Genomic DNA, 25,159 nt, shown 5'->3' on the forward strand with positions numbered 1-25,159 from the left:
GATTAAAACACTAAATTCTGTGTATACGTTTAATTGAACAAATATTTATTAAGCACCTACTTTGTGCTAGGCACCCTCACTGTGTGCTGTCCCCACAGCACAGTATCCTGTTCAGAAATTAAAACCAAGAAAAGGAAGGTTGTTGCAACCTTATAAACTGGAGGGCCGGTGGAAGTGGGCTGAGTGGATGTAGGTGATTCCCCAGCCAGGAAACACCCCCACGAGACACTTGTCTCCTCTCAGGACAAGTATCTACTAAGTCATTGTTTGAAAGCATCTCTATATATGCTGAGAGGGAAGTTACTATGGCCACGCCCCATGCACTGGAGCCTGGTGGACACTCCAATACTCCGAACTCTACTCAACAAAACAAAACAAAACAAAACAAAACAAAAAAAATGGAGGTGGAAAGGCTATTCCTATTTGGATTAGAAAATACTATTTTTTTTTCCAGTTCATATGGTTGCAACAGCCCTTAAAGAAGATATAAACATCCCTGCCCTAACTGCGTAAACGTTTAAGGTAGACCTAGTTCTGGATTCCTGAGTCAGAATCGTCCAGTCATCCACGACCTCGCGAGGCCAGAGAAGAAGCGAGGGGGGATTTCTATTCTGAAGAGGAGCGGGTGGACGGCACCCCTGGTTTGGAAACACGACAGACCGCGCCTGCATTGACAGAAGCCACGCGAACGGGAGGACGTCCTAGCACTACTGCGGGTCACACACACCCTGGGGACTCACGCAGGACCTAGTTGTCGGCACCCAGCTTGGAGAGGCCCCGGCGGAAGTCGTGAAGGTCGTCAATCTTGCCGTCCAGCACCTCCAAGAAGCTCTTCAGCTCCACCTTCAGGTGGCGCTGTCGGTACTTGCTCTCCTCGATGTCCGTCTTCAGGGACCGCACTTTGTCCTCCAGGTTCTGATTGTCTCTCTCTGCTGCCTGCAGCGGAAGGAGAGAGGACGGACTGCTGATACAGTGGAGGAGAGTCCTGCCAATGCAGGGGACGCAGGTTCTATCCCAGGTCTGGGAAGATCCCACAGGCCTCAGAGCAACTGAGCCTTTGGTCTAGAGCCTGGGAGCTGCAACTAGTGAAGCCCCCATGCTCCGCAGCAAGAGAAGCCACTGCAGTGAGGGGCCAACGCACCACAACAAAGTGTAGCCCCTGCTCGAGACAGCTAGAGAAAGCCCCAGCACAATAATGAAGACCCAGCGCAGCCAAAAACAAACACATAATTTTTTTTTAAAAAAAGAGGAGACAGGAAGAAGGGTCTGGGAACAAAGCAGGAAGAGCCCACTGAGACCTGTGATAGTCAGTCAGTCAGTCCCCGCGGGTGGGCCTGCCTCTCTGGAGGTGTCAAGTGCCCCCCCCAACCCTGGACATCAGGTGTGTGCCCCTCCTTCCTGCTGTTTGCCAGCAGAGATCTCATCTTAAAATGATGCCCACAGAGAACGCAGAACTCGGAGTTCTGCCCAAAGCAGCCCGGTGCCAAGCGATGCTTTTATAAAGTGCCTGGCAGAGGAAATCTGACATCCCAGCCCATGGGGTTTTCAGCCCCAGGCCAAGGGTTGTCGGCAGAGCCCCCTTTGGGGTCCATTCTGGGGGAGAAACAGCATGAATGGGAGAGTGACTTGTCTCCACTGAGAAGGCGAGGCCTCCTTGGCCCCAGGCCAGCCGCTGGCCGTCCGTAAGGGAAGACTGGCCGTGCCAGACGCAGGGATGGTGGGTCTGTGCACCGTCTGTCCTGTGGTGTTGCCATGGAGACATTCAAGCTTCCAATGGCGGGACTGCTGTGAGTCCTTACGTGAGCATTCTTCATAGCAAACAAGAGCTTCCATCTTGTGGGGATAAAATGAGGCCTTCTAAATATCAGTTACTAATACAGAGGCTGTGTACCTGAACAAAGTGCTCTAGAAGTGAGGAGACCCTCGGAGGTGAGAGAGTACCTGAAAACACTCCTTCTGTGGATCAGAAATTGAGGCCAGGAAGGGGCATGCCTGCCCAAGGTGATATCCAAGGTCACTGGCTGGGCCAGTGGAACAGTCCCTGGTCTGAGGCTCTCCCTTCGCCCTCCCTCTGTCCCCTGCTCCCTCCTGGCCCTTCTGTGGGTCTGCAGGGACTTCTGCCTGCAGGAAACAGCCACCTGCACTACAGTTTTGCACACGAAACCTCTGTGTAACTGGAAAAACAAAAGGCAAACCGGCTGAGTCTTCCCCTGGGGGCAGAGCAGGCATCCAGCAAGCAGTTATGCTGGCTGTTTAGGAATCCAAAGTCGTCTTCTTCACCAAGCGAGGCGAGAATGGGAGAGGCCTCAGAGAAACGGGTAACATGATGGATGCCTTTGCACCTGAGTCAAAGTGCATGTGCTCCCTGCTCTTACCTCTAACTTCTCAGAGACGTATTCACACTCTGACATGAGCTGAGGTATGATTTCACTTTGTTTTCGGAGGTCTGTCAACTCCTACAGGAGACAGAAGTTTGAAGAAGCATGTGAGAACATGTCAGATAAAATGTATTCTTGAAAATCCCTAAATGTGTATGTACAGTCATGGAAGCGGCTTTTGGAACCTGTGTTGTCTGTGTAAATAATGGTGATGATGTTATACCTAAAACACATCAGGTAATTCTAAAGGCTGAGTATGTCCCGTGAATTAAAGCATGAAGCCTGCATGCCACCATGAAAAGAGAAGTATGATTCCTGTTTTTTAGGGAAACTGAGGCTGAGAGAGGGCTGGTAACTTGCCCACAGTCTCCAGCCTCTGTGGACAGTGAGTCCCCTCCACACGAACCTTCGAGCTGCAAACTTACAAAGATGAGAACGTGCATTCGCATGTCCAGTTGCATAAATTAGTTCACATGCCTGGTGTACAATGTCACATGCAAGCATCCTCTATGCATGGTTGAGCCTTTGTGTACTTTACTACACAGGACTGCGCGGAGGACAGCAGTATAGTATCTTTATTTCAAGCCCAGGATGTCCAGAAGCAAGTGTAAAAGCAGTGGTGAGGTAGCTGACACTACTGTACTTTTCAAGGTACTAAACTGCAAGATTAAAGATGTTTTATTTTTTGGGTTTGCCTTTTATGTATTATTTGTGTGAAAAGTATGATAAACCTATTACAGCACAGTACTACATAGCTGATTGTGTTAGTTGGGTACCAAGGCTAACTTTGTTGGACTTAGGAACAAACTGGACTTTTGAACAGGCTCTCGGAATGGTACTCGTTCGGACAGAGGGGAGTCACTGTACTTAGCCGTCCTGTCCCCCAGGAGATAAATGACTGTGTGACTGGGGGTTCTTGCTGTGTTAATTTGACAGCAGAACTCAACTTCTGATGAGGGACCATCTATGAAAGTTTCCAAGAGCGTTTGAAAATGTCCAACTCCTCTGGGATCTGAGAGCCTGACTATATGTAATAGACACAAGGAGGCTGCACAGGGTAATGGTCAGGCCTTTGCTCTGGGCTCTTTGTGCCTTGGTGTGGCTCCTGGCTCTGTCTCTGTGCTGCTGTCCGGGCAGCTGCCAGGGCTGATCACACGTCTCATGGCCACATGCCGTGTCCCTGGGTGATCACCCGCCGAGGCCCGGGGACATGAGCAGCACGGCTCAGAGCTCTGCCACTCACCGTCTCCTTTTCTCGGAGTTCTGATTCTAGCTCCTCAATCCTTCTCTTCAACTGGGTATTCTTCTCCTTCTCTCTGTTGATCTCGCTGCACTGCTCTTCCAGCTCGTCAATCTTTAATAATAAATATCACATGTTAAAGCAGGGGTGCCAGTTTACTTTGGGCTTCTCTGGTGGCTCAGACGGTAGAGAATTCGCCTGCAATGCAGGAGACCTGGGTTTGATCTCTGGGTTTGGAAGATCCTCAAGAGAAGGGAATGGCTACCAACTCCAGTATTCTTCCCTGGAGAATTCCATGGACAGAGAAGCCTGGCAGGCTGCAGTCCATGGGGTTTACTTTAATCATTAAACAAGAGATTGCCACAGCTCTTTTAAAATAAACCCTAAATTAACCCACTTACAAATGTTTCCTTGTGGCTACAAATGAACTCTATGGAGCTGCCCCAGGCTGTTTGCTCATACTGGCACAGGGCGCCTCACTTAATACCAGTGAAGCCATGGAAGTCACACAACCTGGCTTCAGGATGCTCCAGGATTCTGGTTTTCTCTTGTAGCCACAGGACAGTAGTTCTAGATTTGCTTTTAAGAATCTGTCACAAGTAGGGGCCAGATGTCCCATGAATCTGTCTGCTTCTCCCCAGAATGATGTTCACCTTATTTTAATCGTGCCCTGAATGATTCTGTTGCATCTCCAGAGCTGAAGCCAGCAGGGTAGAGAATCGAGCAGCTCTATGGGACTCAATGACATTTCCAACGCTTTTAAATCAAGATGACCTTTCCCCACTGATGCATGCAGAAGGGTCCTGGCCTGTGGGACTCTTCCTGGACAGATGACAGTTGCTGGCTGACCTGGCACATCCTCAGAGTGCCTCTTTCTCTCCTTCTCCAGCTTGACCCCCCCGGAAGGGATGTACAGGCCTGACAACCTTGGCATTGCTGTCTGATGCTGGGCAATTCTCAGGGGCCAGAGTGGATGGCAGCAGTGGAACCAAGTAACACAAAAGTGCCAGGTCAATGGGGTCCCCACTAGTGTATGGTGGCAGTCCTCGGGGTGAAGGGCACTGGGTGGTCACCTTGAGGACCGTTCTCAGAGATGACTGCAGCAACCCTCAGGATCTGCACCCCCAGCCTTGGGGGCTGTCAGAGGTCCCCCAACATTCACATCCCACCCTGGAAGTCAAGTTCCCAGGGCTTCCCATGCAGTGAGCAAGTCACATAGCAGGCACTTCCTCCACACACCATCCCCCCCACCCCCCAACATGGCCCTTTGGTTCTTACACTCAGATGTGAAGCAAGAAAACTCAGCTCTTGGCTTGGGAAAAGAGGGCGATCGATCCCTCTGGCAGGCAGATGAGCCCAGCCCAGGAGGGAAAGTGCAGAGTCAGCACTTGGCCTGCGCCCCTCACCATCAGCACTTCGTGAACAAAGGACACGAGGCAGTTTCACGTGCCATCTGTACTAAGTGAGACATGGAAGGCAAGCGGTCTCCAGGGGATCCGCCCAGAACAGTGTGGGGGGTTACAAACGGGGGTGAGGGGGGCCAGCCCCCATCTCAATGTGGTGCAGACCCTGAAATCCGCAAAGCAGACCATGGTCACCAACTGTGGGGAAAGTGTTGACCAGCAAAACAACATGGCAACCCTGGGACCTCAACTGGGGGCCCCCAAACCTCCACATCAATTCAGCCCAACATCAGAGTGTGAGGGACTGATTACAGAGAAGGGTACGGGTAAATCCTGAAAAAAAGTCAAGATGCTCGGATGTCAAGGTAGGAGGGTGGAGGGCACATGAGGGCAGTGGGCACCCCGTCCCCATCTCATACTTCCTGTTCTCGCTTCCTAATTCATGTTTTCAGAAACAGTGGTCTGCACAGAGCAGGGTTTCTGAGCAATCACACCTCACCATTTCCCCAGTCTGTTTTCTTCTCTCACCCTCTGGAAGGTCACTGAACCAACAGAAAATACCAAAAGGAGGCTGCCCACGAAAGGCCAACCTGCAGTGCACATGGGAGAGTGCTCTTTGAGGGACAAAGCTGCTGTCTCCCATTGATTCCTCTTCCCTTTGGCAACACAAACTATGAGACTTGGTTCAATAGAAGGATTAAGTGACTTCTGTGTGTGGCTACACTCCCCTTATGAAAGCAGGTGGGAGGTGGAGGGATGGGGGGAAGGAGTGGAAGGAAGGTTCCGGCTGCCCTGTCTCATGCCGGCCTCCCATTCCCTGTGGGTTGGGGTCTCAGCTGAGCCCACCTTGTTCCGGAGCCGGTCGTTCTCGTCTCGGCACAGTGAGAACTGGCGCTTCCACTGCTCCACGCTGGCCGCCGACTCCTGCAGCGCCGAGGTCAGCCGCGCATTGCTTTCTCTCAGGGTCTGCAGCTCAATCTCCCACTTCTTCACGTTGGCGGCACTGTGGGGCAGGGGCCAGGCGGTGACCAGGGTGGTAGGTGCCATCCACTCAACTGCCAGCCACCCCCTCAACCCAGCCCTCAAGGCCACATCCTCTCCCTCCGTGGCCTGGCCACAACGACCACGGGTCCCGCAGGCCTGGCGCTTCTCTTTAGTGGGAACATATCTGCCCCACTAAAGGGGCACTAATTTGCCCTGCTGGGTGATTTTTACTCAAGGCATCACTTCAGAAAGGACAGAATTCTCAGAGAAGGAAGAGATGAAACTAAGAATGAACTGACCCATAAAAAAGAACGAAATAATGCCACTGGCTGCAATATGGATGCAACCAGAGATTCTCATGCTAAGTGAAGTAAGTCAGAAAAAGAAAGACAAATATCATATGACATCACTTATATATGGAATCTAAACTATGACACAAATGAACCTATCTCCAAAACAGAAACAGACTCACAGATGTAGATAGCAGACTTGTGATTGCCGGCGGGGGGGAGGGGGGGGCTGGGGGAGAGATGAACTGAGAGTGTGGGGTTAGTAAGATGCAAACTATTACATACAGAATGGATAGACAACAAGGTCCACCTATATAGCACAGGGAACTCTGGAGAGAAGGGAACCCTTGAACTATATTCAACATCCTGGGATAAACCACAATAGAAAAGAATATTAAAAAGAACTATATACATATATGTATAACTGAGTCACTTTGTTATATGGCAGAAATTAACACAACATTGTAAATCAACTCTAGTTCAATTTAAAAAAAACTATGAATGAAGCGACACACTGTGGTAGAGACCCCCCTGCCTGCTCCCTACTGACTCCTGGCCACAGGAGGGGTCCCTCTTGCCCCATATGACTTCCCAAAATGAGCCTCAGGGATAAAGGTTCTGAAGTGCTGGGGTGGAGCCCAGGCCCCCTGAGACTCTCATGAAAGCTGTGGATCTTTCCAACAAGCTCCTGACGCCCCACTCTCTGGAGCCCAATGACCCCAGGTTTAAACAGACAGCCTGGATCCAGCTGAGAATTAGAGGACAGAGGAGACAGGGCTGGGAATCCCCTGTGGGGTTCCAACCACAGTGTGTGTGAGGGAGTCCTGGCCAACCCCATGTCACCTCAGGTCTGAGGGATGCCTCCATGTTACCACCAAACCACATGATAATCTCTGATCCTCTGTGATGAGGGAAGTTTTAAAAAACAAACTGCAGTTAGATTCCCCTCAAGCTGCTGTTCCCATTCAACACTTCCCTTTGTTTCCTTGCTCTGGAGCCCAATGTTCACTGCAGCACTATTTACAATAGCCAGGACATGGAAGTGACCTAAATGTCCACCAATGGAGGGATGGATAAAAACAGTGTGATACATAGATGCAATGGAATACTACTCAGTCATAAAAAGGAGCAAAATAGTGCCATTTGCAGGAATGTGGAGGGACCTAGAGTCTGTCATACAGAGTGAAATAAGTCAGAAAGAGGAAAAACAAGTATCTCATAATATCACTTATTCATGGAATCTAGAAAGATGGTAGAGGTGAACTTATTTGCAGAGTAGAAACAAAGTCACCGATGCAGAGAGCAAACATATGAACACCAAGTGAGGAGGTTGGGAGCGGGATGGATTGGGAGATTGGGACATATACACACTACTATGTATAAAACAGATAACTAATGAGAACCTTCTGTATAGCTACTGTGACCTAAATGGGAAGGAAATCTAAAAAGGAAGGGTAGAACTGATTCACTTTGCTGTACAGTAGAAATTACCACAACATTGTAGAGCAATTATGTGCTTAGTCGCTCAGCTGTGTCTTACCCTTTGTAACGATATGGACTGTAACCCACCAGGCTCCTCTGTCTCCAGGCAAGAATACTGGAGTGGGTTGCCATGCCCTCCTCCAGGTGATCTTCTCAAAGCAAGGATCGAATATGCCAATAAAAATCAATTTTTAAAAAACCTAACGCATCAGACTTACCCACTAAGAAAAAAAAAGTTCCTGGATTCTAATCTATACTGCTTGGCTAAGGAAAGTTCTCTATCTAAAGTCTTCTTTAAAAAAAATTTTTTAAGTAAATACAACTGTATTTTAATAATCTGCATTATCTTTCATTCACCTCAAGGTCCTAGGAATGTGACTGGAAAATAAGTACTTTTGGTTTCAAACACCACAGACTGAAAACACAGCAGATACTATCATGTGATTAATTTCAGAGTTGACGAGTGAGAATTTGACCCGACTTAGGGAAATTACTTCACACTCATTCCTATAATTCACTTGTCCATTAATCTGGAATTTTAAAAAAACATTTATTTTTAGGGGTGAAACATTTTCAACCAGGCAGTCCACTGTGACTTAAACAACCAAAAACAGTCCTCATGATTGCCTGATGGTTAAGAGAGACTGGGCACAGTTTTGTCCTCTGAAGCACCTGATAAAACCCACAGTCCAAAGCAGGTGCTGGATCTGTGGATCTCACATTCCTTCTGAAATTCCTAGGTCAGATCATGGGAACTGAGTTCCAAGCACCGGTCAGGCCGCTGGGTGGCAGAAGCGGGTGCTAACCCATCGGCTCCAGCTGTGGAGCATGACTGGCTGCCCCGGGAGGATTCCTGAAGGTTCCTGCCTTGAGTATAGACAGGCAGTGTGGGACGGCGGAGAATCTACCAGCCGTGTGACCTTGGGAAAGGACTGTCTGTACCACTTGGGCCTCGGTTTCCTTATCTGTGTAGAACGGAGGGATTAATATGACAGAGCTCTTACACAGGGCAGCTCTGAAGAACGCAGCCACAGAGGGGCTGGGCGAGCTGGCAGAGTTCCCTGCCAAGTGAACAGAATGACCCCAAAGACAGTGACCCTGAGGGTGCTCATGGAGCCAGCCCACACGATGAGGTCCAGCCTGGCTTTGGGAAAGGGGCCACATTCTCGAGATACGAAAACACAAGCATGGTTACTGTAGTCATTAAAAATTAAAATCTTGCTGATATCATTATGGGGACTGCATTAACTTTATATATCAATTTAAGGGAAATTGATACTTTTTTAAAATATTAAGGCTTCCTACTCCTTTCCAACAGACTTTTTTTTCTATTTGTCAAATTATTCATGTATGGTCCTCAAAATTATTTGAGTTTTCTTCACAAAGATCCTGTACATTTTATAAGTTTATTCCTATGTATTTTATGGTTCATATTATACTTAATAATTCATACTATAAAGGAAGGGCTTCCCAGGTAGCTCTAGTGGTAAACAACCCCTCTGCCAATGCAGGAGACGTAAGAGATTTGGGTTTGATCCCTGGGTCAGGGAAGATCCCCTGGAGGAGGAAATGGCAACCCACCTCAGTATTTTTGCCAGGAGAATCCTAGAGACAGAGCAGCCTGGCAGACTACAGTCCATGACGTCACAGTGTTGGACACGACTGAAGAGACTTAGCATATAGGCATTATAAAGGAAATCTCTTCTTCAAATATATAGTCTATGTGATGTTTGCATATAGAAAAGTTACTGATTTTTGTGAGACTTTATATTATTTTAAAGATAGTCTCTTAAGGTTTCTATATGTTTCTCTTGGATGTTCAAGACAGTCTATCATATACAAATAAATGATAAATTTGGCTTCTCAAAAAACAAAACAAAGTGAAACATAAGCACAGGGACCCCCCTGGCAGTCCCGTGGTTAGAACTCCACACTTGCATTGCAGAGGCCCAGGTTCAATCCCTGCTTGGGGAACTAAGATCCCACATGCTATGCAGTAGAGCTGAAGAAAAAAAAAAAGCATAGGGTCACATTTCTCTTTCACACACACACACACACTGATGTGGACAGGGAACAGCCACGAAGGCAGCTGGTCTTCCTCTGGCCAGCAGACAAGACCGGCTATTCTGAGCAGAAGCCAGTCTCCTCCCCCAAGTTCCTGAAGCCCTGCCCAGTGGGAGAGGCTGCAGGGGAGTGCCGACTCTGGAGACGACAGCGCCTGGATTTGCACATGCTCACCTCTGGGTCAGAGCGATCTTCAGCTTGTCATTCTCGGACTTGAGGTGTGTGTCGGCAGGACCCGCACAAGAGGCCTTCTCATCGTCTGTCCCATTGACACTGGATGCCTGAGTGGAAGATGGGGTTACTTTCGCACCTTATCACTTGTCCTGACAGCGGCAGGAGCTGTGTGTTTATGAGTGTGGGAGACCCAGCGCCTCCAACCAGAATGCACAACACAAAGACTAATAACAAGACTGGCCCTGGAAGAGTCCACATAGAGTCCAGAAAGTCTGTGTGTTTTATTCACAAGACAGCATCTGGGGCCGTTAGGCAGAAACTTTTTAAATCAAACTTTACAGATAAACCTACAAGTCAGGATACCTGGTCTCCTTAAATAACACAGGACAGAAGCCACAGATTAAAAAGGCAGTGGGGGTGGGGGTGGTTATAATAAGAAACAGTGACTGAGTTTGGAGAAGGAATGGCAACCCACTCCAGTATTCTTGCCTGGGAAGTCCCATGGACAGAGAAGCCTGGCGGTCTATGTTCATGGGGTCACAAAGGAGTCGGACACTACTTAGCGACCAAATGACAAGAAGAAGCTGAGATAACTTTTTATCCTAAGGCTACAGAAAGATCATTAAAAAAAAAACTACCAGGAATCAGATATGGGTGTCTGCTGTCTCCATTACTATTAGCATTGTTATGAATATTCTGTAATGCTTTCTGTAATAAGACATACCACATGGAGGTCAATCTCATCTGGTCTCGGATAAGGTCTTAGACCTTATTTAGTCTCCCAAGAAGCATAAAGGCAAAGGGAGGAACCATGAAGGGAATGAATTTCTGGCTAAATTTCTGCATCACAAAAAAATGCCAAAAACTATATCAGAATGTAAACAACAATGTGGGGGAAATATTTGAAGTGGATATGAAAAACAAAATGCCAATACTTATATTTAAAATAAACTCTTAGAGTTCTCAGCTCTTAGAGCTACACTCTGAAATATTTTTGGATGAAATTGTGTCTGGGATTGGCTTTAAAACAAAGGTGGAGGGAGAGGATGGGTGTAGATGAAATGTGAAGTGAAGTGAAAGTCGCTCAGTCATGTCCAACTCTTTGTGACCCCATGGACTACACAGTCCATGGAATTCTCCAGGCCATAATACTGGAATGTGTAGCCTTTCCCTTCTCCAGGGGATCTTCCTAACCCAGGGATCAAACCCGGGTCTCTCGCACTGCAGGTGGATTATTTACCAGCTGAGCCACAATGATTGGTCATAAATTCCTAATTGTTAAAACTGACCTATGGGCCCATGGGGTTCAGTTACATAATTCTGCCCAGTATTGTATAGGTTCAAAACTATCCATGCTAAAAAATAAAGTTTTTGGAAATGAACATAAAAAAGGGAAATGATATGCAATTGACATTATACAGACTGAATAAACAAAAAAACTTAATCTTACTAGTAAAGAAATGCAAAATGAAAAAAAAACCAATAAAATACATTTTTCTTCTGTCAAATCAACAAAGCTCTGTGGGTGAGGGTGTGGGAGGAAAAACTGCTCTCACTCACTCCTGGTGGGAGTCAGAATTGTACATTTCTGCAGGGATGTTTGCAGTATGCGTCAAAAGCTCACAAAACCTCCTACCCTTAGTTCAATAGTTCCATTTCAAGAATTTATCCTGCAGTATATGTATAACTGAATCACTTCGTTGTAGACCTGAAACTAACACAGCATTGTTGTCAACTATATTGACGCTGAAGCTGAAGCTCCAATACTCTGGCCACCTGATGCAAAGAGCCAACTCACTGGAAAAGACCCTGGAACTGGGAAAGACTGAAGGTGGGAGAAGGGGACAATAGAGGATGAGGTGGTTGGATGGCTTCACTGATGTGATGGACCTGAGTTTGAATGGGCTCCGGGAGTTGGTGATGGACAGGGAAGTCTGGTGTGCTGTAGTCTATGGGGTGGCAAAGAGTCAGAGACAACTGAGGGACTGAACTGAACTGAACTGAACTGACACTCCAATATAAAATGAAAAGTTAAAAAAAATTTATCCTGCAGAAACCATCAAATGCACAAAAAGTACCCAAGAATGGCTTATCACAGTGTTATTTATATTAATGAAAAATTAGAAATAACATAGATGTCCCAAATTACAGGAGTTTGGTGGAATAAGTTCTGATATAAACAAACACTGGAATACAATCTAGACATTAAAATAGTTTTGAAAAGTGATATTTGAAAACACAAGGAAACGATTATAACAAACATAAGTTTAAAACAAAGATGAAAAAGAATAATACAAACATATACTGGAAAACTAAATTAGTAAGAAACAGTTTAAAACATTAACAAAATGTCTTTGGTAAGAATATAGGTAATTTTTATTCCCTCCTTTATAGTATGGCATATTTTAAATTTCTGCAATAAATATGTATTGCTTTTACATTCAGAAAAAACACATTAAAAGTTTTTGTAGTTAGGTTGTTTAAAATCTTCAAGTATTTAGAAAACTTGGCCAAAGTGCTCATTCTCTAAGAAATTTAAAAAACCAAGCAACTGTGTGATTTATAATAAAAAGAAAAATGGACAATGATCTCCATATCTGCGAAAACATCAGCAAGGGTAAGTAAAAACTAAAGCTTAGAAAAGCCATTTATATTTAATTAATATATATCTATATAATAACATCTTCTCTGTACACTTGACTTTTTTAGGTTTAAAATACTTTAGGGATGAAAATAAACATTAAGGCAAAAACCTTATATAAAGAAATTCAGATATTAAAGATATCACTATAACATGACATTTAGAAAAAGATGGTATATTAGAAATTTTGTACCATAAGTTATCGCTTATATGTAGAATCTAAGGTAATAGTGCAAATGAACCTATTTGCAAAACAGAAGTTGAGTCACAGAGGTGGAAAACACACTTGTGGTTACCAGGGGGAAAAGGGGTGGGCGGGGGTATAAATTAGGAGATTGGGACTGACATATAGACACTAGTATATATAGAATAAATAGCTAGTAAGAACATAATGCAGAAGACCCCAGTTCGATTCCTGGGTCAGTAAGATCCCCTGGCGAAGGGATAGGTTACCCAATCCAGTATTCTTGGGCTGCCCTTGTGGCTCAGCTGGTGAAGAATCCGCCTGCAGTGTGGGAGATCTGGGTTCAATCCCTGGGTTTGAAAGATCCCCTGCAGAAGGGAAAGGCTACCTACTCCAGTATTCTGGCCTGGAGAATTCCATGGATTGTATAGTCCATGAGGTCGCAATGAGTCAGACATGATTGAGCGACTTTCACAAGAACCTACTGAATAGCACAGGGAATTCTATTCCGTTCTCTGTAAAGAATCTAACTGTGTGTGTGTGTGTATGTATACACAACTAAATCACTTTGCTATACAGCAGAAAGTAACACAACATTGTAAATCAATTATATTCCAATAAAAAATTAATTAAAAGATAGATTTTCCTCTATCTAATGAAATAAAATTTAGCATTCTAAAAAAAAAAAAGAAACTCCTCAGACTATGGACCACTTCAAGTGCCCAATTTTAGAGTGCCTCAGATATTACTCAGTACAGACATTAGTATGCTAAATTAACAGTATCATTTAGATGATATTACAGATTATTTATAAAAATTCAGGAAGGTTCCTGTCCACTTGGAGTCTAACACACATTCATTTCCACAGGGACATCTCTTTTTTTTTGGGGGGCGGCATCTTTTATATGATCCAGGTTCGGCTATGGCTGATGACCAAGCCTAGGGTGTTGACCTTGACCACTCAGGATGCCCGTGCCTCCAGGTTCTCTTCCAGGAGGCAGGTTCTCATCTCTGCCCCAGAATCCATCCATGGCCATCCCGGCATGGCCATTCTCCATCCCACAGCCTCCTCGCCAGTCTTCCTGCCCTTGGCTGCTCCCTGACTTCCTCACCACCCACATGCAACCATCGTGTCAATTCCTGATCAGTGGCCATAAAACACCTCAAGTGTCTTCTCACTATCCAATAATACAAAATTAGGTAAGAAGGGATCCACTAATGAAGAAGTCTGGGTCCTTTACGGTCCCTCCAAGTGCATCCCTGGTCCTCCCACCGCACTCTTCTCCCCCAGGCCAGTAGACTCCTTGCTTTCACTTACATCATGTTTATTCCTAACCCCAGATGCTTGCTCCTCATGTCTCTCTTGCCCTGTCTCTCTACACATAACTCTGTCTCGAGGTCAAGGCTTCTGCCTAATACTGCATACCCCACCCTAGACATCAGGAAGGCAGATAGTTTTTTTTTTTTTTTCACTTTTCAAAAATTGTTTATCAAATTTATCGAGTTTCAGTAAACAATAGCGCCAGCAAAGATATGTTAAAATGGCTACTCTACTGAAGTGAACTATGTCACAATATATATCAAGATACATTAAAAAGGTCATACACATCCTTGGTCATAGTAATTACACTTCTAATAATCTAACTCAAGGAAAATAAACAGATATTTGCACAAAGATGTACAAAGAAACAAGATATGCATTCACTAATTATTTTAACAAATATAAGAAAGTGCAAACAATCTAAATGTACATGTATATAATATGGAAGTGATTAAACAAGCAATAGTAGATCTACACAATGGAATGGTACATGCCATTTAAAATCACATTTTAAAAGAACAGTAACATAATGAAGACATATCTAAGACTTACTAATAAGTGAACGACAACAATAAAAAAAACTCCAGGAGATAAAAATAAACATGTTTTGTGCATGCACATAAGTTCAATTGCAGACAGAGAAAATTATGTATATCATAGATATAACGGTTGGGAAAGAGGGGTGACCAAGAGGGAATGATAGGCACTCCAAATACAAAAAGCAGTGTTCTTTCACTGGTACAATTATGGGTAATTTTTAATTAACTTCTTTTGTGCTTTTCTGTATTTTTCCAGCACCTCTATAATTTTAAGTGGAAGCCCCACATACACCAATCCTAATGACAGATATTTACTCTGCGAGACAGGATTATGTAATGTTTATTTCCTTCTTAATATGTCCCTATGACTTCAAATTCATTCTTTCATTCAATGTTTTTTTTTTTTTCTTTTTTTTTTTTAATTTTTTTATTAGTTGGAGGCTAATTACTTCACAACATTTCAGTGGGTTTTGTCATACATTGATATGAATCAGCCATAGATTTACACTTATTCCCCATCCCGATCCCCCCTCCCATCTCCCTCTCCACCCGATTCCTCTGGGTCTTCCCAGTGCACCAGGCCGGAGCACTTGTCTCATGCATCCCACCTGGGCTGGTGATCTGTTTCACCATAGATAGTATACATGCTGTTCTTTTGAAACATCCCACCCTCACCTTCTCCCACAGAGTTCAAAAGTCTGTTCTGTATTTCTGTGTCTCTTTTTCTGTTTTGCATATAGGGTTATCGTTACCATCTTTCTAAATTCCATATATATGTGTTGGTATGCTGTAATGTTCTTTATCTTTCTGGAGGCAGATAGTTTTATTTCAGGTTAAGATAGGTCCCTTTTAGTCAGTGATCACACTTGTCAGTAGACAGATGACTCAGTTCCTGGCAAAGCCACATTTTCGTTGACTAAACTAGAGCTGTTGAAATACCACCTCCCACCCGACTTTGTTATGATAGGGAAACAGACGGGGAGCCTCTGGCATCAACCAAGTTTTCTCTGTCACGGGCACAGGTAGCTGCATTGGTCCATGAGCATGCTTCATGGAGACCTCCCTTCCCAACACAGAAAGAAAACACGTCCTCTTGGCATTGGTATTTAAACAGTGACCAGAGAGAATTCCAGATGAGGGACATGTATTAACTCTTATCTCATCAAATGTTTTCCATCCAAAATGTATCACCACATCTTGAAAAATTCAAGTCTCATAAAAACATTTCACATCTTTCTCACTGTGAACAGGCTAATAGTTGAAAAGCCTTCAAAATGCCCTACTGTGAAAATTTGCTCTTTCCTGTCAAAAGTGACAAGGAACAAAGTCCCAATCACTGATCACACTCATTTATTTTACGGGCAAATTACTTACTTGGGAATGATTGCTCGAAGTCTCAATTTTCTCCTGGGATTTGTCTCTGGCTAGTCTGGCAGCTTCTTTCACTTCCTGGAATTTCTCTGCAAACTGAACATCAAGAAGAATTATTAGAGGTATCCTTAACCTTATACATGGCTGATATTCAGAACCCACCTTTATTATTTTGCATTTATTTGAAGTCAATAAATTCTGTATAAATCCAGGAGAGAGACTTTATTTGAGATTTAAAAGAAGTGAATATAAGAAATGCTTTTTCCTGAACAACAACAAAAAACAACAAAAAAGCCACAGTCAGATCTAAATGAGTTTTTAAGATACTGAAGCAAGATTTGATGGTGAAATATTAAAAACACACACCTCTGGTTAAGAGTACCTAGTACAAATGCAACAAAAGAAATTTAGCTATAGCACAAAAGGAATCCCCCCAAAACTTCATAATCTCTCGTGAAAGATACAAGAACTCATCCAAGTCAATGGCATGAATAACAAAAACATCCAAAAAGCTGGGGGGAAGGAACGGTCTAGATTTTAAAAGCCTAAGATGCAAAATGTAACATGTTAGCCTAGGACTAAGTCCTCTTTAAAAAAAAAAGTTTATTTGGCTGCGCCAGGTCTTAGCAGCAGCATGTGGGATCTAGGTCCCTCACCAGGGATTAAACTCAGGCCCTCTTCATTGGTAGCTCAGAGCCTTTAGCCACTGGGCCACCAGGGAAGTCTGAGTCCTCTTTTAAACAGACCAATTATAAGATTTCTGGGCAACAACAAGGGATATGTGAACATGGACTGGATAAGATGACACCAAGGATTTACTGTTTTATTAGTTTTGTTAGAAGTGCTGCTGATGTTGTGGTTATTGGAAGATGTCATCATTTAGAGATAATAATGAAGGATTTGGGCTTCCCAAGTGGCACAGTGGTAAAGAATCCGCCTGTCAATGTGGGAGATGTGGGTTCGATCCCTGGGTTGGGAAGATCCCTTGGAGAAGGAAACAGCAATCCACTCCAGTATTCTTGCCTGGGAAATCCCATGGACAGAGGGGCCTGGCAGGCTATAGTCCATGGGATCGTAAAGGGTTGGACACAACCAAGCGACTAAGCACACACATACACTCTGAAGTATTTAGGCATGAAATGTCTTTATGTCTGTAATTTAAAGTACTTCAACAACAATTAAGAACAGGTGAAAGTGAAAGTCACTCAGTCGTGTCTGACTCTTTGTGACTCCATGGACTATATAGTCCATGGAATTCTCTAGGCCAGAATATTTGTCTTCTCCAGGGGATGTTCCAAACCCAGGTATCCCACATTGCAGGCAGATTCTTTACCAGCTGAGCCACAGGGGGAACCCAAGAATACTTGAGTGGGTAGCCTATCCCTTCTCCAGGGGATCTTCCTGACACAGGAATTGAACTGGGGTCTCTTGCATTGCAGGTGGATGCTTTACCAACTGAGCTACCAGTAAAGCCTGAAAACAGATGAAGAAATGTGGCAAAGTGTTCACTGTTAAATTTATGTAATGCATCTGGGGGTGTTCATTCTACTATGCTCTCTGCTTAAAGGAATGTTTTAATATTTTCTTAAAATTAAAAAATTATTAAAATCCCAGAGCAATCATATCAGTCAGTCACTGCTTTATTGTCACTGACAAAGCAACTGATTTTAATTAGCAAATACACTGAACAGAGAACTGCCTGTGATAGCTAATGCTGACATCACACAGCAAGAGAGCCCAACGTGGTTGCTGAGTAGCAAGAAAAAGCCAGCCAGTGCCAACGCCACCGACAATGCTATGTCTTTCACCAAGAACTCGATTTCTGAGCATAGACTGCCCCCTGAGTGTCTCACAAGGTCAACAACAGCAGTCTGCTTTGGGAAACCCTGCCGGATGACAGCTGTTGGTAAACCAAGCACCTGGTGGAAGCAGAAAAGGTCAGCCTTGCAACGCTGGCTGGCGTTGCTCCTGCAGGCCTGTAAATAAAGCCACTGACACAGGGCTTCATTTAACCAACCCAGAGCTACCAGAGAAAAACCACATTACCTGTTGCTTAAAAGGTCTGAGGTCCAGAGGGGATGGATGAAGCATCCCCCTTTCTTTTAGGGGCCCCGTAAGTAAAAGTATCAAGTCATGAGTTCCTGGATGGCAGGGCCCATGCTTTTCCCCTTTGCACCTTCCCAAGAGACCAGGTGGAAAGCAGGTGTAAGTAAGTTTGTTAAGAGAATGAATGAGCTCTGGGTTTTAGATTTGCACGTTTCCACCGTCTTGGGAAAAAAAACCCAAAACATGTCAAAGTATGGCCGAACCTAAGGACCTGGGGAGGTACCATGGTACTGGAGGTACCCACAGGCATGGGAATACTTCACCAGGCTCCCAAACCAAAGGCATTATTTTTTTTTACAGACTCTTCTTGCACCTTTCAGGGTCTCTTTCTCTTGGGGTCTTATTTGAAGTTGCTTATACACTAGATTAGAAATGTCATCACCAGGGTCATGTTTACTCAGTGGACAAACATGGTCTGAGCAAAAGGACTTCAGCAAACAAATACGGGGCTGTGGCCTAAGCTGGGTGCTGGGGTATGAACACTGTAAGCATCAGAGACAGCGCCAGACTTGGGTAGCAGGAGACAGTGACAAACAAATCAGTAAATAAAGCCCTGCCAGGTTTTGATAAAACAAGCGGCCTCTGGATGGAGCTTGGGGCCTCCATTCTGCTCTTCCAGCCTGACCCTGACCGTCGCGATGACCCTCAGCTCAACTCCTGGAGACTCAGTCCTCTCTCGGTCCCCTGACACCCATCATGCTGGCCCCTCCAGGTGTCCCACAGTTTTGCCTTGGGTGGGCATAACCATCACCCTCTTCCCCTAGACCCTCAGCAGGGCCACATTTACAAGGTAAGGAGTCTAATGGCTTCTTTTATTAAGTTTTGTTTGTTTTTTGGCCATGCCTTGCAGGATGTGGGATCTTGGTTCTCCAACCAGAGATTTAACCTGTACCCCCTGCATTAGAAATATGGAATCTTAACCACTGAACTGCCAGGGAAGTCCCAGAAATTTAATGACTTTCAATACACATTCTCCTGTTTGTTACCCTCTACTGGACAGGAATACTTATTCATAGTTTCCTCATAAGAAAACAGAGTCTTAGAGAGGTTAATATTTGCCCATGGTCACATGGCTAGTAAATAATAAACCTGAACTTGAGCCTAGATCTGATTTCTACATGACCATCTACACATCCAGTTACTTTCGTGTGCCTACACGAATGCCAGAGACTTGCACAACAGTTGTTAAACATTTATCAATTGGATTTTCCATTTGCAAAGAGAACTGTACTTAAAATAGAATTGTACTCACTTCCTCTTTAAAAGAACATTATAAAAGCTTTAATTCCAAGGCAGGTCATGCGAACATTTAAGGCAAAGACAAGGCCTGAGGATCAGAAAATCAGATGCTAATGGAGTGAGTGGCCTGGGCAACAGCTCTATCATTGCTAAAAAAATTTGTGACTTGCTTTAACGCAATATCTGCTTCATTGCAGTGGTCTGGAACCAAATCCACAGTATCTCCGAGGAATGCCTATGAACAGTAACAGCCTATAACATCTCAAAAGGATGTCACCTTGAGGTGACAGCACTACTACACCAGCACACCTCGCTTTATCGTGTTTCACGGATACCGTGTTTCTTACAAATTGAAGCTGGCAGCAACCCTGCACTGAACAAGTCTATCAGCACCATTTTCCCAACAGCATTTACTTACTTTGTGCCTCTGCGTCACCTTTTGGTAACTCCCACAGTATGTCAAACTTTCATGGTGATCTGTGATAACTGATCTTTGTTGTTACTACATTCACTGAAAGCTCAGATGACAGTTGGCAGTTTCTAGCCATACAGTGCTTTTATTTAAGGTATGGTGATGGTTTAGTCCCTAAGTCATGTCCGACTCTTGCGACCCCATGGACTGTAGCCTGCCAGGCTTCTCTGTCTATGGGATCTCCCAGGCAAGAATACTGGAGTGGTTGCCATCTCCCCCTCCAGGGAATCTTCACGACTCAGAGATCGAACCCGGGTCTCCTGCATTGCAGGAATACGAATACTCTTTACCAACTGAGCTGTGAGGGAAGCCACTATGTATTTAAGGTATATACATTATTATTTTGGACATAATCCTAGTGCACACTTAATGGACTATAGTATAGTGCAAATAAAACTGCTAAAAAATTTGTGACTTGCTTTAACACAGTATCTGCTTCATTGCAGTGGTCTGGAACCAAATCCACAGTACCTCTGAGGGATGCCTGTGAACAGTAACAGCCTAGAACATCTCAAAAAGGGCAAAACAGTACATGTATTCTCGCAGTCAGGATGCACAGTCGTACTATGCACTCACAGCCACTCTGAGGTCCTCTTACTACTGTCAATATACAAATGCAGCACATTTAGATTTCATAACTGGCCAAGGTCACACTGGGACTGAATACAGGCCACTTGACGCCAGTGCTGGACACTCCAGTGTCCTGTGATTTAACCTACTTAACTGCTACCTTAGCTAAGATGTCCAGCTCTAACCCTTATCCTTCTTTCAAATGCAGGCAAATGAACCACTCTGTACTTTGCTTTCTTCATCTGTGAAAAATGGGTAATAATAATGCAATCTCCATGGATCCCTGGAGGATGAGAGATGGGGCTTTGCAATGGGCATTCAACAAAGGCAAGAACAGCTTCTCATGGCCTTGATTTGACTTAAAACCATGAACTTAGGACTTCCCTGGTGGTCCAGTGGTTAAGACTCTGTGCTTCCAACGTAGGGGACATGAGTGTGATTCCTGATTGGGGAACTAAGATCCCACATGCCATGAGGGGAAAAAAAGCCACAGAGTTTTATTAACAGAGCTCCACAAAAGGGTGAACTCATTCATTCAAAAATATTAACTAGCTATCTCTAGGTACACTGAAATACTTAAGAAGGACTTAGTTCCTGTCTTCAAAGGAATTCTGGGTCTGTAGAGGACTTTATATTCAAATGGGTGATAATCAAAAGAATTTTTATCAGAAAATAAGCTCAAAATGTCATGAAGTAGGATAAGCCCTATCAGATAAATTTTAGGTAAATAAATAATCACTTATTTATTTTTATTTTATTTTTTAAGTTGTGCCATGTGGCATGTAGGATCTTAGCTCCCCGGCCAGGGATCGAGCCTGTGCCCCTTACATTGGGAGAGCAGAGTCTTAACCACTGGACCACCAGGGAAGTCCCTGAATAATCATTTAAAAAACAGTGGCAAAAACCACTACAATATTGTAAAGTAATTAGCCTCCAACTAATAAAAATAAATGGAAAAAAAATAAAAAAATAAAAAACAGTGGCAGGATGGGCCCTACAATTTATATAAAGATTAGCTATGACAAAGGAGGAATCATAAATTAATGAGGAAAATTATTCAAAATATAATTGCAATAATTTTTGTAAACTGATGGGAAATGGATTTAAATCCTTACACAAACCAGTAGCATGATAAATTAATGATGAGTTAAAGGGGTAAGTTGTTTTGTATTTTTAAAACCTGGATGCAAACAGAGTTGAACATTCATCAAACTTCTGCTTGAGGGGTGTGAGGGTAATTTTCTAAACCTGGAAGAAATAAAAGAAAAATCACAAAGTGACAGACTTGACTAACAATTTAAAGCTTTTGTATATAAAAAGAAAGAAAGTAATGCAGAAGGGAAACTACAGCCTGGGGAAAGTATCTATCGCTAGACTAGTACAACAGAAAAAGGGCCATTATCTTTAGTATAGAAAGAGTTTGTACAAATTGAAAAGGAAAATATGAAAATCCCAATAGATAAACGGCAAAACTCACAAATAGAAAAACATAATAAGTATGCAACTTAAAGAAAAGATTGTTCAGCCTTGTTGGAAATGCAAAAGCAAAATAATGGGGCACCATTCTTGGCCTGCTAAATTAGCTAACGCTAAATACAATTATAATACCCTGTGCTGGCAAGGTATTCCTGGCAACGTTGTGACTGTACAGCCCCTTGGAGAAGCAGTTTGGAACTACTGATCATAAGTGAGAAAAAACATTTATACCCACCGACTTAGTGGTATCACTTTTGGGAAACGATCTTACAAAAATAATTGAGAGAATGAAAAAAAGAAAGGTCTTCTATACAAAGATGTTAATCCTAGCATTATCTATCATCATGAAACACTGGAAGCAATTCAGGGAGCCCTGGGAGAAGGATGGAAGAAGGTTTCCACTCAGAGCCTCCAACTGTTGGGACACAGGTAGTCTCACTGTCCTTTGGTGAAAAAGCTCCTCTCTCCAAGTCTTAAGCTTTCTAATATTTCCCCACTTATTATGAAAAAGCACATATGCTTGTACATTTAGTAAGTATAGTTTAGGAAAAATATTTTTTAAAAACATAGAGTGGCATCATCCAGAGATAAGCACTACCCACGTGAATTTCTTTTTTTACTTTTTTCTATCTGCACATATGCATCCACTACACACATATTTAAAAAACAGAATGACATTGTATGGGGTTGGCCAAAAGGTTCGTCTGTGTTTTTCCATAACATCTTACAGAAAATCCAAATGAACTTTTTGGCCAACCCAACACATCTGCTTTTATCGCTACTTTTGATATTAATATGACAATATTTCTATGCAATTATCTTTTATTACATTATCTGAATTGCTGTACAATATTACCCTGAAGGGTATACTGGAGTTTATTTAACTAATTTCTATAGCTGGACATTTAGGCTGGTGTATTATAAATGATGCCATGAAGAAAATTCTTGTAGCTAATTCTCTGTATGCAGTTACAATTATTTCCTTAGAATAGATTCCTATAAATAAAACCCATGGATCAAAGGATATTCAAACTATAAAGATTTCTAAATAGATGTCAAATTCTCATGTCTTGACTCATTAGGATCATTTTCTGTGGTTTTTAAATGTGTGGCAGTAATTTTATAATCAAAATCATCATATGATGATAGAAAGTGAAAGATTATTGTTTTATTTCATTTTTGTTTTTTTGGGGGGGCCCTGGCCATTGAAGACCCTATGGCAGCAGACATCACCTACTTGCTTATTCAAAATCCATTTCTTCTTTTCCTTTAGCTTAAGAGAATCTTGATTTGTCTAGAACAGAAATTTCCTAGATGGTAGAGAATAAGAACAGATCTAAGCTGATCATAACTCATTTCCCTGCCTCTTTTTTTCTCCCTGAAAGTGGGTGTGGGAGGGTGGTCCAGGGACCCAAGACTGATATTGGAATCCCAAAAGAAATCTGCCACAGGAGTTTACAGGGACGCTGTTGTGGTACCATCCTCCTGCACCCTCCCTTTTGCCATAAATGCAGATGTGACGGACAGAGTTTGAGAAGCCATTTTGTCATCATAAGGAAAAAGGATAAGCAAAGAAACAAAACACACAGAGTCCTACACCCAAATCATGGAGCACTGTACTGGCGCTGGCAACCGCTTGCCTCAGGACTTCTTTTCCGTATGAAAAGAATAAGCACCGTGATTAGTTCTTTGCTACTTGTAGCCACCAAACATTCTAACTAAAACCTATCAAAAGAATGGTCAATATCCTCCACTGAAAGAAAAGTGAGCCTTTTAAATCAGAAAGGTAGGAGATCAGGAAACGTTCTTACAAGGACACTGAGTTAATGAAGTAAGCAGCAAGAATGCAAATTTGAATTAGCGAAACTGAAAGGCAAACGCCACTTAGGGGGTCAGGGTTTAGCTGGACCAACTACAGAGCGCTAGCAACTCCATCCAGGATCACTGCCCTTTGTGGCAGAATGTGCTCCAGACAGCTGACAGTAACCCTCAAACCATCCTGGGCTTCCCGTAAGAACCCTTGCTGGAGGAGACCGGGTGACCCAGGGAGACAGGCATTCCTCTTTAATGACAGGATGTTTTCTCCTGCCTGGGAAAAAATTAGAAGCGACCCTCCCCAGCACGTTGAGGTTTCCAGCCTATCACTCTGGATATGAGACACTTGGCAGGGGAGGTATCGCTCCCAGCGCCCGCCTTTTCCCACCAGGCACTTCTTCACAGGGAAAAGGCATGCAATCCCCACTAGTCACTTCAGACAGAAGTTCTGGTTAATTATTCTTTCAACAAAGAATAATGGCTCAATCACAGCACAAGCAACTCCAACCTGATTACTCCCCTTCGTGGCAGGACGAGACGGAGCCAAAAGTATCAAGGTCAGATGCCAGGAACCATCTAAACTTGGATGACTGGCTCATTCTTACAGTTGGTTCTCCTTCCTCTGATCTCTTCAGAAGGCTTTCTAGTTGTCAGAACAGGCAAGTCCCTTTTCAATGCTCTCCAGCGGGCTGAGGCATCACACCCTTTCCAGTGGGTGAACAGCGTTCCAGCTCACCCTTGGGAGTACGCAGCTCCTGTTATTTTGGAAAGCCTGTACAGAGAGTGGAAAGTGTCCCTGTAATACTTTCTGGATTTTGGTGTGAAGTGATCCTTATAACGGGAGCCATGAAGATCAAGATATCTATTTTCCTTCTGGAGGAGTAAAAAGAGAAGTATGTATGAAGTGTTCTTAAATGCTAACATCCACAGTGGAGTTCCTTTTTCCAGGCTAGTTAGAGTATTTGATTATCAATTCCCCAGACTGCCAGCCTCACTTCATGGTAATTTATCAGTGTGTAGTTAATTGTTCCCTTCAATGAGAAAGGGGAGAAGTTGATTTGCAACATTCTGAACAAAGGAGGCATCTCAGGGCTTGTTTGATAAGTCTTTGTGACAATGGCAGGTCACAGTCACAGAGTGGGACTCCAATGCTGCTGGAGGAGACCGGGTGACTTGGGGTGACAGGGCACTCCTCTTCAATGACAGGACGTTTTCTTCCATCTGGGAAAAACTAGAAGTGGCCACGCCTGGATGTAGGCACAGACCAAGGTCTCTTTAGTTCTCAGAGGCACAAAGAATGGAACTTTAACCACTTCTCATTTTTCTTCTGAATTCTCCCTTCTTTCAATTCTTTTCTTTGAAACGTTCCCCCTTTGTCCTTCCTAGCTACTCTGAGTCCTCCGAAGATTG

The 25,159-nt window shown here is 43.7% G+C and overlaps 1 protein-coding gene across 3 annotated transcripts in view; it reads right to left on the bottom strand.

Moving 5' to 3' along the window:
- Positions 1-15: 15 nt before the first annotated feature.
- HOMER2 (homer scaffold protein 2) overlaps positions 16-25,159 on the bottom strand; it is a 125,913-nt gene continuing 100,769 nt past the window's right edge. For all 3 annotated transcript variants that reach the window (XM_043921358.1, XM_043921357.1, XM_043921356.1), the window contains exons 4-9: positions 16,075-16,167; positions 10,016-10,122; positions 5,868-6,024; positions 3,622-3,732; positions 2,376-2,456; positions 16-936 (exon numbers count right to left, since the gene is read on the bottom strand). In XM_043921358.1, the coding sequence (XP_043777293.1) occupies positions 748-936; positions 2,376-2,456; positions 3,622-3,732; positions 5,868-6,024; positions 10,016-10,122; positions 16,075-16,167 (738 nt within the window). In that variant the 3' untranslated portion in view covers positions 16-747. The remainder of the gene's footprint in view (positions 937-2,375; positions 2,457-3,621; positions 3,733-5,867; positions 6,025-10,015; positions 10,123-16,074; positions 16,168-25,159) is intronic.

The sequence above is a fragment of the Cervus elaphus genome, chromosome 13, assembly GCF_910594005.1.
Source record: "Cervus elaphus chromosome 13, mCerEla1.1, whole genome shotgun sequence".
In the NCBI taxonomy this organism is placed as follows: domain Eukaryota; kingdom Metazoa; phylum Chordata; class Mammalia; order Artiodactyla; family Cervidae; genus Cervus; species Cervus elaphus.